The 19,188-nt window shown below is 35.4% G+C and overlaps 1 protein-coding gene across 3 annotated transcripts in view; it reads left to right on the forward strand.

The window, feature by feature from the left end:
• LOC149777220 (uncharacterized) overlaps positions 1 to 3,673 on the forward strand; it is a 46,481-nt gene extending 42,808 nt beyond the window's left edge. For all 3 annotated transcript variants that reach the window (XM_089941958.1, XM_089941959.1, XM_089941957.1), the window contains exon 2: positions 1,875 to 3,673. In XM_089941958.1, the coding sequence (XP_089798084.1) occupies positions 1,915 to 3,396 (1,482 nt within the window). In that variant the 5' untranslated portion in view covers positions 1,875 to 1,914 and the 3' untranslated portion in view covers positions 3,397 to 3,673. The remainder of the gene's footprint in view (positions 1 to 1,874) is intronic.
• Positions 3,674 to 19,188: the final 15,515 nt, after the last annotated feature.

Below are 19,188 nucleotides of genomic sequence, written 5' to 3' on the forward strand. Positions count from 1 at the left end.
AAAAAAATAGGTATCAAGGATTACAAAATAGGCATCAAGGATTCAAAAATAGGTATCAAGGATTAAAAATAGTTATCAAGGATTACAAAATAGGCATCTAGGTTTAAGTGGACATCAAGGATTAAAATAGGCATCAAGGATTAAAAAATAGGTATCAAGGATTACAAAATAGGCATCTAGGTTTAAGTGGACATCAAGGATAAAAAACCAGGCATCAAGGATTAAGATAGGCATCAAGGATTAAAAAATGGGTATCAATGATTAAAAAATAGGCATCTAGGTTTAAGTGGACATCAAGGATTAAAATAGGTATCAAGGATTAAAAAATAGGTATCAAGGATTACAAAATAGGCATCTAGGTTTAAGTGGACATCAAGGATTAAAATAGGCATCAAGGATTAAAAATAGGTATCAAGGATTACAAAATAGGCATCTAGGTTTAAGTAGACATCAAGGATAAAAAAAATCAGGCATCAAGGATTAAGTAAGGCATCAATGTTTAAAAAAATAGGTATCAAGGGTTACAAAATAGGCATCAAGGATTAAGTGGACATCAAGGATAAAAAAACAGGCATCAAGGATTAAGATAGGCATCAAGGATTAAAAAATGGGTATCAATGATTAAAAAATAGGCATCTAGGTTTAAGTGGACATCAAGGATTAAAATAGGTATCAAAGATTAAAAAATTGGTATCAAGGATTAAAAATAGGTATCAAGGATTACAAAATAGGCATCTAGGCTTAAGTAGACATCAAGGATCAAAAAACAGGCATCAAGGATTAAGATAGGCATCAATGTTTAAAAAGATAGGTATCAAGGATTACAAAATAGGCATCAAGGATTAAGTGGATGTCAAGGATTAAGATAGGCAATGAGGAATGAAATAGTTAGAAGTTCTGGTATTTTCTTTTATATAGCATTGATTTATCTCTAATAGTCAGAGAGTCGGACTCATAAACCAATGGTAGTGGGTTCGATTCCTGCCCAGGTCGACTGACTCGTGTCCTTGGAAAGCACTTAGCTTCCATTTCCCCGTCATGATATAGTCAATGATGTGTTAAAATGTTGTTACCCCTCCCCATAATTTCTGAGTAATATTAAAGGGTTTTCTCAATTATTGGAAAATCGTCAACTCATCATTTTTATGATTTCTACTAAAGGCATTTTGTGACAAAAATCTCAGCATACCAAGTTAGTGAACTTAAATGTGTCAGTTTGAGGGAAAAAAATCTAAGAAATATTATAAAACCCAGTTCGGTCGAATAACTAATAAAAATGTTTCTCTGACGTGTAAATCTTGTATCTACGTCAAACTATGAACATAATTTCTTGTAGATTCTGAAATAATTTTATGTTGAGATAGATAGGCATAAAACGATGCAACCCTTTGTCAAATAATCTAATAGATGCAAAAAGATGTATTTAATAAGCAATTTAAATGTCAGTTACTTTGGTGTCCATTTCTGAGGACAACGTTATCGACTAGCATGTCCGAAATATCGACTAGTGTGTCCGACATATCGACTAGTGTGTCCGAAATATCGACCAGTGTGTCAGAAACATAAACACAATTTTAAGATGGTAATGTTTGTATATGTCAGACATTATTGGAAGAGGGGATTTGGGTTTTACCAGTTGGAACACATAGCTACTTCTTTCTTTCTTTCTCAGTCAGTTTAATTTGCGCACATGCGTGTATATGTATTTATTTATTTATTCTTAGACGTTCTCTTGAGAACGGGCAAAATATCCTTTCTGAACGCCCAATAAAACAACAAATAGCAACTACAACAACACCAAACAGCAACAACAAACAGAGCAACTAAGCCAAGAGAACTAGCAAACATTTTAAAAAGTTTTCTTCTTTTTTCAGTAACACCCCAAACAGTGTATGGGTTGCATGGCAGCATCCTATGGTTACAATGGGAACACAAGGTGTCTGGGCGTACGATTTAACTGGATTGAACGTACCGAAATTGTCTGCAGGACTGCAGGTCTTGTCATCTAAAGTGGCATATAGTATGCCCCAGATATCTCAACCCCCAAATGTTCGTACCCACGTCATCGACAACCCCAGAGACGATGGCATGAAACAGCGCGAAGAACTCTGGAGCTTTCAGCAACGTTATAGAGGTGCAATTGGAAAGCTGAAGTCACTTTCAGAAACCATTAGGCCGAAGGACAAGTCCGATCTTGACCCCTTCGAAAAACATGATGAAGAGAAACGTTCAAAAACTAGTAGTAGCAATAGTCATTCTACGCGGAGTCATCATCGTATCAGGCGGATCAATCCCCGCTTAAAGGTTTTCCACAGACTGCCTGATAGTTTGAGTGTGGACAGATTCGAAGGAAAAGATGACATTGATCACCTGAGAGACACTGATCATCCTGGGATACAACGTATGTACTCCTCCGGCCTAATAGTGAGGAATTCATTGTATCACCAGATTCGTGATGGTGGCAATAGAAATGATCAAAAACTAGTTCAAAGCATAGATAACCAGAAATTAGTGCAAAGTTTAGAGAGATTAGGACCACTAGAAAAGTTACCCGACATAGCGGTTGCAAAGGTTAGGACTGGACTTAAGTCTTATTACGGAAGAATGGGAGAAAGTACAATCCAAAAACGTTATCTTCATCTTCGTCGTTCGTATTCTAATATAACGGATATGGAATCTACTAGACGAAAATTGTTGCTTGTGTCTAAAAGAGAAGGACAGCATGCCTCTTTGACTGGACTGGACTGTATCGACAGTAACGATGGTGACGAGGAGCAGTCATCTAATAGTGCTGAGGCACGTGAAGCAAATGACACTCGAGAAAACACGCGTGGAAACCTCGTGCCAATCACGCGTGACACACACAAAATTGCTCACAGTCCCATACTGGAGACAGATACTGATGTAAGCAGTTCGGGAAAACAGACTTTATTAAAAACTGAAAACGCACATTCTAGTTTAGTTTCACAATCACAGCTAGCTTCACAACCAGTCACACAAAATACATCAAACAATAGAAATATGCAAAAGAGAAATGCAAGTCCGCGTAAAGATAACAATTCTAATTTGAAAAGTAATATAATTAATTCTTCCCTAAAGCCACCGGATACGGAAGCTGAACAAAAGACTGGTCAACGAACACCATCCGACCTTAGCCTGGATATTCCAAAGGAAAGGTTCGGTTCGACGACCCATTCCGAGGACAAAAAGCCCCATCTGCGTCGAAAGCCGTGGGAATGGCGCCCAAACATGTACAGGTGGACTGACAAAACGGTCCGCGAAAGTGATAAACCATACATTGAGAGAGTGATAAACAAAGGTGAAGTTATTGATGAGCTTATATACGACTCCTTTGCCAGAACGAAACCTCTACACATACCGAAAGCTAACGACTAGAGTCCAATGATGGAGTTACTTTTGGGTACCACTAGTGTCCAATGATGGAGTTACTTTAGGGTACCAGTTGTTAAAGACCACATGGTTTCGGTAGAATTTAGAACTTAATTGTTATGGTGCCAAATGGCTTTATGTACAACCTTCCACTGCAACAGTGCCAATGTCATTCATTGTTTATTTGTTTGTTTGTTTTTTTATATATATATAAAAACATTAGTTTCTGATGTGTGCCATTTTGTCATAAAATTAAACTTAATTCAGCTGAATGCAATACGCATTGATCCCTTCCCTTATTTTTTGTAAAGAATTGATTTCTAGACAAAATACGCCCACGTCAGTATATTATAGTACTGTTATCTATTAAAATATAGGATACAAAACGGACTCAGTAAACCTGTACTAAATATATGGACATGGCGTTGTTTAGGATACAAAACGGACTGGGTAAATCTGTACCAAATATATAGACATGACGTTGTTTAGGATACAAAACGGAATGGGTACATCTGTACTAAATATATAAACATGGCGTTGTTTAGGATACAAAACGGACTGGGTAAATCTGTACTAAATATATAGACATGGCGTTGTTTAGGATACAAAACGGACTGGGTAAATCTGTACTAAATATATAAACATGGCGTTGTTTAGGATACAAAACGGACTGAGTAAACCTGTATTAAATATACGGACATGGCTTTGTTTAGGATACAAAACGGACTGGGTAAATCTGTACCAAATATATAGACATGACGTTGTTTAGGATACAAAACGGAATGGGTACATCTGTACCAAATATATAAACATGGCGTTGTTTAGGATACAAAACGGAATGGGTACATCTATACTAAATATATAGACATGGCGTTGTTTAGGATACAAAACGGACTGTGTAAATCTGTACTAAATATATAAACATGGCGTTGTTTAGGATACAAAACGGACTGGGTAAATCTGTACTAAATATATAGACATGGCGTTGTTTAGGATACAAAACGGACTGGGTAAATCTGTACTAAATATATAGACATGACGTTGTTTAGGATACAAAACGGACTGTGTAAATCTGTACCAAATATATAAACATGGCGTTGTTTAGGATACAACACGTACTGGGTAAATCTGTATTAAATATATAGACATGGCGTTGTTTAGGATACAAAACGGACTGGGTAAATCTGTACTAAATATATAGACATGACGTTGTTTAGGATACAAAACGGACTGGGTAAATCTGTACTAAATATATAGACATGACGTTGTTTAGGATACAAAACGGACTGGGTAAATCTGTACTAAATATATAAACATGGCGTTGTTTAAGATACAAAACGGACTGAGTAAACCTGTATTAAATATATGGACATGGCGTTCTTTACGACACAAAACGGACTGGGTAAATCTGTATTAAATATATGGACATGGCGTTGTTTAGGATACAAAACGGACTGGGTAAATCTGTGCTAAATATATAAATATGGCGTTGTTTAGGATACAAAACGGACTGGGTAAATCTGTACTAAATATATAAACATGGCGTTGTTTATGATTCAAAACGGGCTGAGTAAACCCGTATTAAATATATAAACATGGCGTTGTTTAGGATACAAAATGGACTAGGTAAATCTGTACTAAATATATAGACATGGCGTTGTTTAGGATACAAAACGGACTGTGTAAACCTGTACTAAATATATAAACATGGCGTTGTTTAGGATACAAAACGGACTGGGTAAATCTGTACTAAATATATAGACATGGCGTTGTTTAGGATACAAAACGGACTGGGTAAATCTGTACTAAATATATAGACATGACGTTGTTTAGGATACAAAACGGACTGTGTAAATCTGTACCAAATATATAAACATGGCGTTGTTTAGGATACAACACGTACTGGGTAAATCTGTATTAAATATATAGACATGGCGTTGTTTAGGATACAAAACGGACTGGGTAAATCTGTACTAAATATATAGACATGACGTTGTTTAATCTGTACTAAATATATAGACATGACGTTGTTTAGGATACAAAACGGACTGTGTAAATCTGTACTAAATATATAAACATGGCGTTGTTTAGGATACAAAACGGACTGAGTAAACCTGTATTAAATATATGGACATGGCGTTCTTTACGACACAAGACGGACTGGGTAAATCTGTATTAAATATATGGACATGGTGTTGTTTAGGATACAAAACGGACTGGGTAAATCTGTGCTAAATATATAAATATGGCGTTGTTTAGGATACAAAACGGACTGGGTAAATCTGTACTAAATATATAAACATGGCGTTGTTTATGATTCAAAACGGGCTGAGTAAACCCGTATTAAATATATAAACATGGCGTTGTTTAGGATACAAAACGGACTGAGTAAACCTGTATTAAATATATGGACATGGCGTTGTTTACTATACAAAACAGACTGGGTAAATCTGTACCAAATATATAGACATGGCGTTGTTTAGGATACAAAACGGACTGGGTAAATCTGTACTAAATATATAAACATGGCGTTGTTTATGATTCAAAACGGGCTGAGTAAACCCGTATTAAATATATAAACATGGCGTTGTTTAGGATACAAAACGGACTGAGTAAACCTGTATTAAATATATGGACATGGCGTTGTTTACTATACAAAACAGACTGGGTAAATCTGTACCAAATATATAGACATGACGTTGTTTAGGATACAAAACGGACTGGGTACATCTGTATTAAATATATGGGCGTGACACTGCTTAGGATACAAAACTGATCTAGTAAATATGTAACAAATATATAGGTATCGCGTAGTTAAGGATGCAAAACGAACTGGGTACATCGATATTAAATATGTTGGTATCGCGGTGTTTAAGATACAAAACGGACTGGGTACATTAGTATTAAATATATTGGCATGGCGTTGCTCAGGATACAGAATTGACTGGGTACATCTGTATGACCATGGCGGTGTTTAGGATATAAACAGACTGGGTTTATCCGCTGAAAAGTGTTTAAATCCTAACTTTTCAGTAAAAAAAATTAAACTGTATCGTGGATGGTTGGGAAATCTTTCACTGAGAAATAATTTAATCCAGTATTTTGGACATGTTTTTAATAGTCTCGGCTCTTATTAGAGGGAGACACGGTCGCCTTTTTAAGACAATATTCCAAAGCATATAATATGAAACAAGATACCTAATGATAATAATACCTAATACTCATGACCTATTTTATAAGATTTCTTACCCTTTTTTAAAAATTCAGTCTCAAATATTTTCAAACATATTGCTTTAGAGCTTGTAATATGCATGAATAAAGGGGGTGGGGGTGGGGGATGAGGGAAGTGGATTTGAAGGTCATATAAATGTATTTAATTAGTATTTTTCTTTTTCCCAGGGGAACATTGCTAAATGAGAGTTTATTATAAACAAGAAACATCGTGTTTGTATATATTCTACACTTCAATTAAAAAGTTGCCTTCCCGTTTGTCGTGTAACAAATACCAAACGCATATACCCAGTGCAAAATATATGTTTAGTCTGGTGAGGTTTGAATGCCAGTGGCCGAGTTAAAACTTAGGTTAAGATAAAATATTTTTGAATCAGGAGGTCAGACGTAATAAATCTGAGCCGATACAGCATTGTTTTCTTTTCATGTTCCTTCCCACGAACAAATTGAAGTTCCAGGATCAACAATACCAATAACAACAAGATAGAGAACCAAGCCAGGTTTATGTAGACCTGAGTGACATCGGTACAAACATGCATTAAGTACACTTTTATTAATGAAACATCGCATTTTACTCTTTAATGTATGGTGAGACTTGCCATGCATCACAAGTGTACACTTGACATGCATCAATGTTTTATTCAAAATAGGTAGATCTAATTAATATGGATCTAAAATAGAGAAAAGGGTCTTTGGTCATATTTACTTTATATTGTTTATCTATGTATATATGTATCCATTCGTCCTTCTGTCTGTCTATTTATTTACTATATATAGGATTCATTTTGTCCCTGCGGCCGTCTGTCCATCCAAACCTGATCTCTGGGTATAACTCCAATACTGCTTCACCTATTAACATCAAGTTCGCATTGCAAGGGCATCTGGGAATGAACAACGCACCAATTCTGGATCGCCGTTACCTACTTTTCAAGATTCTATTAGCAACGGGATAAGTCGTGTCCCAGTCCTTAGTCCGATACCAGTTTTACTGTCTGCCACAAATCTTACGCTAAAGGTTCATCATAGAAAGGACGGATAAGTGTACCAAATGTGTTAGATGTTACTTACTGTCCATGATTTATTGATCTTGCTTAAAACTGTATTTATCCTCTGTACCTAAGCTGTAAATATTTTACTGTTGCAACTATTGAGATCAAGTTTAAACAGCGTGCGTATCTTTGAATTAGCGTCTGTCTCGCACTAAAATCGAGCCACTGTAACCTACTTTAATATTTGTTATCAAATATTGGTTAAAAATAGCTCCCATGCAGTAATATTGATACCTTTTCACTCGGTGTCACTGCATTTTAGATAGGGACGTGTAACGCGAATCAACAATAGACCGCTATGAGTTGTTTTCTAGCATTTATTCAAAACTGCTTAAAAATGATTCCATCCGCCATGTTGGTGCCGTAATTACTCTAGAACTACACCTTTCGATATCAAAACTAATTACTATAGAACAACATAAATCGACATCAAAGGCACACCATTTTCTACACATTTCAATGAGCACGTGCTACACATACAAATTTAGTCAAAGTGACAGTTTTGCAGTATTAGGGAAAAAATGGTTCAGATTTGCATAAACTCTAATCGTATTACCTTTTCACTACACAAATCTATTCTGAAGGTTTCATCTTATGTGAACGCATTTCACTCACAACAAATATTGGTCACTGTGACCTATGTTCTAACATATTAACATTTCTTGACGATGATGTCTGCGCCCTAACTTCAACACCTTTGAACATAATGTAACAAACAAAGGGTTTCATGACCGAGCGATATCAAAACCTGGAGCGAATCCCGCTAGAAGTCATAAGTTTCCCCTCGAATCCAAAGACCCCTATACAACTACTGTTGTAAACTGGAAAGTCCAACGTGTCCAATCAATGAATAATTTTATTCTAATTAATACATGACGACAAATCTCACAACTTCCCAATTGTCTGTCAACCGCTTGGTTTCTCCTCATTAACTTTCCGTAACATACTGCCAGTATTTCACGCCGTGAAATCTATACAACTCAACCACCTAATACAGGGAACTACTCTTTACTACGCTACCTTACGCCAGTCAAATCATGATTTTAAAGCACATATCACCTGAACATCTACACCAACATTTACCACCATAACAACAATAAACGGCACCTGCCGACGACGGGACAGTCCCTTCTTGTTTATTCCACTGTATAATTTACCACTCTCCAATCATAAACATTGCACCTGGAGTCACACGATCAATTCATACAACTAGATTTTAATAGGGACTACTGAGCGACAGGGACACTCATGCGGCTCTGCCATGATGTCACCAAAAGTAAACTATGGCATCATGGAAACTCACTAACACTTCACTCCGTGACATTTGCCCCTAGCAATTGGCTAATTATTTCGGTCTGAGGACTCTCTCCTCAGCACCGACTTCCCATAATCAAACAAATAATTTTAAAAAACTAAGAAATCCTTAAAATGGAGAGCTATAAACAAATGCGCATAATCCAAATTTATTACAGTGTCGCTAATAAGCGAACAACAACAAAAATAGTCGTATTGCCTACTTACTACCATCAATTTTGCTCTTAAAATTACCGACTCGTGCCAAGGAAGCTAGGGTATCTCGCTCACTAGCGAGGCATAGTTGATTTGTCTTAATTATTTAATTTTACAACAATAAGAAGTGGAAAACTATTAGAGTGATTCATGTTACATTGACTTTCATAACGTACAAAACAGTCTCTTGAAAAATTGAACTTTGGTCTACCTTTCAGACAATAAAAGCTATTGCTGCAAATTTCCAGCAATCATGCTGTGCCTCACTAAAGAGATCTTTACTTTAAAATATTTTATAATGCAAGTCAATATCATATAAAATGGACCTTCTATGCAGTGCGAGACTTGGCGAAACCTTAAATGAGTCATTACAAGTTATTTAGCCTTGCAAATAACTAATAAATCAAAATATTGACCGAGAGGCCAGATATTTACTTTTCTTGACCTTCTTTCAAAAATGAATTTACTTTCCATTCAAAGCTTTTCGAGCATTCGTTTGTGCCGCATATGTACCTTCGTAATTTCATTGTGCTACAAAACGAGACTCAGCAAATGCATCGTGGTCTTGAATATTACGACAAAACTCACATGTATTGACACTCATTCCTTAGTTTATGATATATATATATATATATATATATATATATATATATATATTTATATGTATGTATATATATTGTTATAAACTGTTCGTGAGCAGTACACAATTGATAATACGTTATGAAAAACGAGATTTACATGTACATAATACGGTAAATAAACGGATTGTTTTCAAGCAGAATCATATAGTGTTACCTTTCAATAATGAAATCATGAACCATTTAACAGACAGGTGCATCGAATTACTCTCAGTGACAAAATATTCCAAACTCTGTTCTTTAATGTTAAAAAGTTAACTGATTTCACTGAAGAAAGAAAGCTGTAGTAGTTTGCCAAGTTTTTGTAAATAGTTCACGCAATCATCATTTGTGTATTACTACCTCGAATCCCCTATATATAAAGTTTAACATTATAAACATTCGCACAGGAAGATCTAACGTTAAAATTATAAGAAATTAATATTTGTTCACACCGGCACACTATTATGACATGCACAATATAATTCAAATAATCAAAGTTACTAGCGCAGTCGGACTATAAAGAATAATTAGGAAACGCAAAATTTAAATTTTGTTTAAATATAACGAATAATGGCAAAAAATAGACACGGTGATGAATCGAGAGTGTTGCAGGTGTTAATAGAAATATTTCACTTTATGTAATCAGAAAGCAATTTTTTGGTATCTATAGATAGTTCTTATTTGCCTTCAAGTTTGGAGTTGAAAACAACGTAATCACAGTTCGTTTTCTAGAACACGAATTGCAAACTTTGAAGAAAAAAATCTAAAACTTTCCATTTGTTGGAATGGCTTGAAGAAAGATATAGTTGAAAATAAAATTGCCCATCCTCATTTTGGCTTGTTCATAACATCTAAAAACAGTAGATCATGCTTACATCCTGAATGTTTTCTTTCATTTTAATGATCGAGAAACGTCAGCATTACAGTCATTTTTGCTGCCACCGGGACAGTGTAGATGATTTAACACATTCAATCAATTTTGGGAAAAAATTAAATAGGACAAGAAAAAACCACCCCCACCCCAAAAATCAAAACAAAACCCCCAAACCAACACCCCCCCCCCAAAAAAAAAAAACAAAAAAACAAAAGAAACAAACCAAGACACACTCTATTGAAACAATGGCTAATTAAACAATTAACTTGCACATTACACAAGAAAGTGGAGAACAATGATCATATAATTAGTTTGTCATTTACGTCAATTACCAATGGCAGGCATAGATTGTCGACATGCAAGCATATGAAAACGACAACACTGAATACAACTAAACGTCGGAGGTGATACACTTAAACTGAAAGAGTGAAAACAAAACGTTGTGATGACGGAACGGTTTTTCTCGCTGAAATCTTCAAGGAGCCAAAACCTGAACAGATATAAGTTTATAGACGAAAATAGTTAACAACATACAAGTCAATAACATGCTGGGAAAGGAATAATGTTCAATTTACTATGAAGAAATGTATGCAGAATAATGGCATAAAAAAACCTAAAGACAAGAATCAGGTCCGGCCCTAGAATGTGCGAGGCCCAAGGTAGCAAGCGATGAGCGCGAGGTCCCAAGCAAGAAAATTGATTTGCGGAGTTGATTTCCTGAAAGCGCGGGGCCCAAGGCAGTTGCCTCGTTCGCCTTGCCCTAGGGCCGGGAATGACAAGAATATAGAAGTATTTCACTCAAAATGAACGCAGACAATGGTTTGTTATTGGGAGATACAATATAATTCGTCGTAGATCTATAAAAAAGGCCCCAGTTTGGTAGAACATATAAAAGCACGGATTCAGTTATCTGATTTGCATTTAAACTGTCATATTTTAAACACTTTCGTACAAAATAGGCGAAAGAACTAGGATTTAAAAGCAAAACAATTTTGTGAAAGGACTAACTTTCTGAGTTATTTTAGAAAAAAAGTAAAATAAAAGTACTTTTAGGTGCTTAAGTTGTTTACAAAATGGAGACCTTGAAGAGAGAGGATACGGAGCACGAATTATCTCTGCAATGACACATACACAGGTAAAATATTAATAAACACTACTCGTCAATGATAAAAAGCATAGGATCGGGGGGGGGGGGTTGGGTTCTTACAATCCTTTGGTGCGTGCCCTGTCACCTTGCGCCTAGGGCATGCATGCTCCATTTCGCAATCCTTATACCACGATTTCAATAGAAATCCAAGCACATAGAAAAATGATGGTACTTTTATGGTATCTTCTTTTACGACTGTCAGTACTCTTATCCGTCTTATCTGTTTGAAATCCCCAAACAGTTGTCGTGCGCTACCCGCTAATATTCACCTTAAATTTCTGTTGCAGTTTGTCGATAAGAATGTCATTGTCAATTTCGAGAGGTAGCCCCGCGATAAAAATGTCTTTGGTTTTGGGCTCTATCGCTCTCTTTTTTGGTGGTGCGTCTGACACCGACGCACTAAGTCCTTTGACTTCGATTTCATCACTTTCTATTAGTGATGTTTTATAATCCCTTGGGTAGATGATATATTTATTCTTACCCCCCATTTTGGATCCCCTCTATCTTAATTATATCAATCCCCTTGACTTTTAAGGCCGTGATAATATCTGACTGCCTGGGACAGTCATTTACCGCCCCAAAGTCTAACTGTTTGCAGCCTTTGGGATGAGACGCGATTAGAAACTCTTGCTCATCTCCCTTTTCTAATCTACTGCGAAATGGTTGTCGAGTTTTGCTCCCTTGTAGAGCTGTTTCTTTGGATTGATTTCCATTTCTTTTTCCTAATTGCGTTTGAGTCCAAACTGACATAGTTATCCAAATGTAAATGGGTTTGAGTAGAACTCACTTTAAAAATGATTTTGAAATGGTTGGTCTCACACTACTATTTCAATTAGTATTAGTGAAAAACAGTTTACACATACCGAATCCTACAAAACAAGATTGAAAATGGCGGTAAGGTATATGAAAAAACATATGCAAAATGCTCAAAGCAGTTTGCACAACATGGAGATGTGAAAAAAGGAACAAAAATTTGCAAAAACATATAAAGAAAAATAATCAAAAAGATCAAAGTCAAAACCATGAAAACAAAAAAGTGTGTGCGTGTGTAAGGCACTCCTCAAGTATCCTGGGTTCACAGGCACTCTCCTCCTTGCAGTTTGCTTCGTACGTGCCATTGCCAATGATAAAACAGACTTTACTTCTCAAAATGGAGCATTAGAATCATTTTCATGGTTTACAAATGCTATGGTCTATCTGGAAATTTGCTAATGACAGACTCCCTGATACCTTAAATGACACTAATAACTTGATTGTGACAGACTCCCTGCCAAAATGTTTCCAAATTGATTTTTTTCCCCATTTCGCTTTAATGGCACATTTCATATATTTATGGCTACATCATGCCAAGAAAAAATGGAGGTTAGTGCCTTTCATAAAGACACACCAAGGCAGCCATGGACTGGCCTGAGTGGGTTACCAAATGGTGGATTACAAGTCTGACAGTCTACCAACTTAACTACAGCATTCAACTCTCCTGCATGTTAAGCTGGGGCAGGACAACATGAATGGCAAGAAGTTAACATTAATAGTGAGTATAATTCACTACTTTGTGTTGAGCATGAGTTAAGGCAGTATAACACCTAAGATGAGTTAGTTAATATTGAGTTGAGCCTACAAGACAACTGCACTTGTGTTGCACGAGTCAATACTTTAATGCAATGTTAACCCAATATGGGGGTAGCATCTTGCAATGACAAAGTTCTAATGCGTAACACAGGTTCACTATAAGATATATCTATGTGCAGAATTTTTGGTGATATTGAATTAAGAACCTTAAGAAGATTATTGTAAGCAATATTATCTACACCCTCAAAGTAAGTCAAACAGACAAAATGTAGGTGTACAGAAAGCCCTCATCCCATGAATTAACCCTATTCAAGCTTTAGTCCTCAAGAATATTGTACTAAACAGCCATATCCATACTATTCACAGCCAAGTTTAAAGTAGTTTTAATCATTAACTTCATTAAATAGCTCAAGCTTTTTACAACAAAGTTTAAAGTAGTTTTAATCATTAACTTCATTAAATAGCTCAAGTTTTTTACAACAGAGTTTAAAGTAGTTTTAATCATTAACTTCATTAAATAGCTCAAGTTTTTTACAACAAAGTTTAAAGTAGTTTTAATCATTAACTTCATTAAATAGCTCAAGCTTTTTACAACAAAGTTTAAAGTGGTTTTAATCATTAACTTCATTAAATAGCTCAAGCTTTTTACAACAAAGTTTTAAATGGTTTTAATCATTAAATAGCTCAAGCTTTTTACAACAGTTTAAAGTGGTTTTAATCATAAACTTCATTAAATAGCTCAAGCTTTTTACAACAGAGTTTAAAGTGGTTTTAATCATTAACTTCATTAAATAGCTCAAGCTTTTTGCAACAAAGTTTTAAGTGGTTTTAAACATTAACTTCATTAAATAGCTCAATCTTTTTACAACAAAATTTAAAGTGGTTTTAACCATTAATGTCTGGTATATACATTAAAACTTTTGTTTCACTGAACATACATTCAAACAAACTTTGCAATGTTGCTATGTGAGACCTTTACCATCCATATTTGCTTATAAGTAGAATCCAACTATAACCTGCACAGACCCAGATCTGCCATCACATGTTGCACAGACACATCTTGGTCTATGCAGCTTGTTAGGAGTAATTAGTATAGCAATGTGAAGACAAATCAGGGTCTATGTTGTTTGCAGTTGGACTGGACTTAGGACTATATGGTTGCTGTTCTAAATGTTCCTTATCCAAATCTCTTGACTCCTGAGTACGAAACTTTCAACAAGCCTCTCAGATATTTGGCTCTTGAGTACAAAACTTTCAACAAGCCTCAGATATTTGGCTCTTGAGTACAAAGAAACCTCTTATTTCCTAGTATAGAACTAAAAAATTATGGTAATTGTGAACCAATAAAGGAAGGAGTTACTGTATTATGACAGTGACTGTCCACTTATATTAAGGGATTTTAGGTTCAAGAGGGCCAGAAATCTGCTGTTATGGGCCTTTTAATTTGATTATTGTAACTCATATGAAAATCCTGCAAAAATTCATTCAAGGTTTAAACTGGCCCAAGTTAAAATATATGAAGAAATACCACAGAACTAGTCACAAGTTCCACATTTCTGGAATCTGGCAGCTCTGCTGAATATATCTATGCATCTGACTTTTAAGTTAGCTCTAAGATCCCTACCATCAGTTTAGGAAATTTGTTGTACTAAGGGCTGTTCCATTTAAACATACGGATACCCAGGGAAGGTGGTTCCATTTAAACATACACAGTACCCAGGGAAGACAGTTATTTAAAAATATATGCCAGGGTACTTTGATTTCACAGAGTTCATATTAAAATAAGAAATCTCTAAATTGCATCTATGAGTACCCCACTTTCGAAGTACCTTCTCTGGGTCCCATGTATGTTTTAATAGAACAGCCCTAAGGTAATCTCTGACAGTCAAGTTAACCTGCACACAACAAAGTATTTGTCAAAGAAAAGTCACTGTGATCTACTTCCCCTGGATCTCTTCAACTAAGTTCCATGTATAAGGCATGTCTATTGCCATAGATCTGTCAAGAGAAAATGAAGTACCTCATTGCTATGCTAACCTGTAATTAGCAAAGTCATTATTATAATAAAAGTGGGTCACTATGACCTACATTCCACTGGGGAAAAGGGTCGTTCAGAATGTTGCAAGGAATATTCTAAAAATGTTCTGTAAAGACATCACACCCAATACATGCAGCAGAGGCAGCCAAACAGACTTCTGCATCATATCAACCTGTCTGTGACATAGGAGAACCAAAAAGACAAGACATATCTATCATATATGATTTAATCAGATCTTTGTTGCATTTTTGTTGTCGTGGAAACTGTATAAAATGAACATACATAATGACACTGACATGTTTACATTTCTTACACACAAGATCAATTTAGAGAGATCTCCATAAAAATTAACGAGTAAAACAAGGAATATGTGCTGGGTGTAAACCTGCATTCTCTGCAATAAATACTGAATCTGTTCGAACACCTTTCACTTCCTATCAGCCAATGTTTTATTAATACTGAGTAAGGTCAGCTGTGATAAATCTTCTATGTGTTTATGTAAATAATGTAAACACACAATGATATAATATAATTACAAGGAAAGAAAGGCGTATTATCTTTCTTTTTTCTAAGTAATGAACAAGTCATAAATAATGAATTTAGGTACATTACTACTGACATTCATTTTAGTCACAACTATACAGTGAGGATAAAGTTGTCAGTAACTCTCTGAAATTTGAATACATTCTCTTTTTTTTATCAGAGATGAACTTGACTCATTGTCTGGTACTTCAAACATACCTTCCATTAGCTAATGACCCATTGTCTGGTCCATCAGACTTGTGTTCCATTAGCTAGTGACTCAGTGTCTGGTCCATTCAACTTCTGTTCCATTAGCTATTGACCCAATGTCTGGTACTTCTGACTTGTGTTCCATTGGTTATCAAAGTCCATAACTATTTAAAATAATCATTTGATAAAAGTTACATTTCCTCATTCATCAGGACATTTACATCTGGGACAGTGCATGTATATACTGAGTCACATTCACTCATTAGGACATTTACTTCTGGGACAGTGCATGTATATACTGAACCACATGGGATTCATAAAATGTGTCCAATATTTATAGGTTACTGCATTTGTATGGGAAATATAAACAAGTTTTTCGGATGGAAATACTGCACGACCTTGGGATTGCAGTATATCCATTTGACAAAATGAGTTCATATTTTCCCATACAAATGCAGCATGTGTGTGTGTGTGTGTGTGTGATTTGGAATTTTAACGTAGCTTTAACAATGTTCAGTCATATCGCTATGATGTCTGCAGTGTGACAGTTTATAGTAATGTCTAGCACTGGGGCATCATGCCACAGACATGTAGCATGATGTCCCACCCAGTCACATTATCCTGACACCAGGCCAACCAGTCCTAACACTAACCTCTTAATGCCGAGCACCAAGTGAGGCAGCTGTTAGTACCATTTTTGTAAGTCTTTGGTATGACTCGGCCAGGAATCAAATGTACGATCTCCCGCATCCGAAGCATATGCTCTTACCACTAGGCCACCGGAGCGGTCTACAAATGCAGTGATCTTTTTATTATAGGCTCATTTTCTTATTCTACATAAGTCTTAATTATATGAAGAAAAATACATTACAAAAAACAAAGTAACTGAATGTATGCCATATTCCAAACTAAATACACAACTACAAATTCAACATTACATAACTACATTATTAATGCGCACATAACTCCGCCTTGATAAATTTGAACTTAGTCGTGTGCTAGACATAACTTTCGAAAGAAAATGGCATTTTGGTCTACTTAAAATTCAAATTTGGAGTCATGTTGTTAATAAATGAGCACTGCAACAACTTTTCCATTTGATATGGATTTTATGGATTTTGGTATTTTTGTAGATTCTATGTAATTTAGTGATTATGGACTGGATTTATTTGTGCCACTTCTACATGAAATACATCAGATTGAAGCAGCGAGGGAGAAGCGTGTTGACATCTTTAAGTGTTTCTGTTCTGTCACTGAATGTTTTAAATCATAATAATGGAAAAATATGAAGTCTTTCAACAGCATTTATCAAAAAGACGCCATAGAATTTAATGTTTATTTCATTTTGAGTGCAGTAAGGAGGATGTAATTTCACTTGAAATATAGTCGAAATTACAGTACAATTTTGAAATGTGTAATCAAGCTTGAGAATCCATGACATGGCTCATGTAATTCGTATTTGCAGAACTAAGAAAGTACATTATGAGGAAATTCAGGATGTAAAACTGAAAATATATTTTTTGCCAATATTATCACCAGCTAAAGAAGACAGTTGATGCCTTGTCACTTGCATGTTATTTGTAGGAACCCAGCAATTTTATGAAATCTGGCATCTATCACCGCCTAAATCCGAAACACTATCAAAAAAGTTAACACGGAATGTGGCAAAGCAGCTGCCACATGGCAGTCCACAAAACATCTGCTTTAGTTCATTCAGAAACAAATTTAATCAACCAAAACTTAAAGCGCCTACTATGTGGGTGTACATGATTTGTTTACAAAGTAGTTTTCCTACAGCCATCGCTGCACATTTCTGATATCACGTTCGGTCAATGCTTTATTAAAAGTTTCTTTTTTAGTCTATGAATTCATCCACATTGTCAACGTTGGCATCTCTACTTTCAAATGGCTCAAGTAGTTGATTTACTTCATCCACAGACAAATAAAACAAATCAAAAGTGCTGGCATCTGCTTCCATTATTTGTTTACAAATAGAAAGTAGTTCCTTTATTCATGTGAGTTCAATATGATGTGCGTGCGAGTGCAATATCATATTATATTGCACAATTCTGACAATGTAAAGTTAACGGAGAAAAAAATGAACATATAATAATAGGAATTTTGTGTTATAGAATGAGAAACATAATAAAATACTATTACTTTCTAAGGTAGACCTTCATCAGTCTTTTAATAAACAAGCACATTTTCATTATTTTTTCACTAAAAAAAAGGCTTTACTGTATGTGTACAACAATAAGTCTTCAATGATACTTATTTCCTTCATTTTTGATCTTGTAATAAAGTACAAATCTGACAAAAATGTGTTTGTTTTTATAGTAAACATTTTAAGAATCCCCCTCAAGCTTAATGTAAATTACTTATTGTCCTCTGAATTTTAAGTATCAAGCTGTGAATATTTAAGACTGAACAATGAAGTGGTAGATTAAGGAACAGCTGCATGCAGTTGGACATGACCAAATATGGTACAGCGGTAATCACTGTCGAGTTTTATGGTACATTATAATTTAGATCACTGTAGGGTTTTAACGTACAGTACAATGATCATCACTGTAGGGTTTAGTTGTACAGTAGAATGATCATTGCTGTAGGATTTTGTTGTACAGTACAATGATCACTGTAGGAGTTTGCTGTACAGTACAATGATCACTGCAGGATTTTATTGTACAGTACAATGATCATCACCGTAGAATTTTGTTGTACAGTACAATGATCACTGTAGGATTTTGCTGTACAGTACAATGATCACTGCAGGATTTTATTGTACAGTACAATGATCATCACTGTAGGATTTTGTTGTACAGTACAATGATCATCACTGTAGGATTTTGTTGTACAGTACAATGATCATCACTGTAGGGCTTTGTTATATACTATAATCATGATTACTGTAGATTTTTTAAAAACTGCAATGGTGATTACTGAGGGCAGGCTTGTGCTTACTACATCCTGTATGTCCAATCTTACTAGAGACCTGGTTTTATGCTAACTTGCATCATATGGTGTGGTTT

The sequence above is a fragment of the Sinohyriopsis cumingii genome, chromosome 18, assembly GCF_028554795.1.
Source record: "Sinohyriopsis cumingii isolate HCF-2022 chromosome 18, ASM2855479v2, whole genome shotgun sequence".
NCBI lineage: Eukaryota > Metazoa > Mollusca > Bivalvia > Unionida > Unionidae > Sinohyriopsis > Sinohyriopsis cumingii.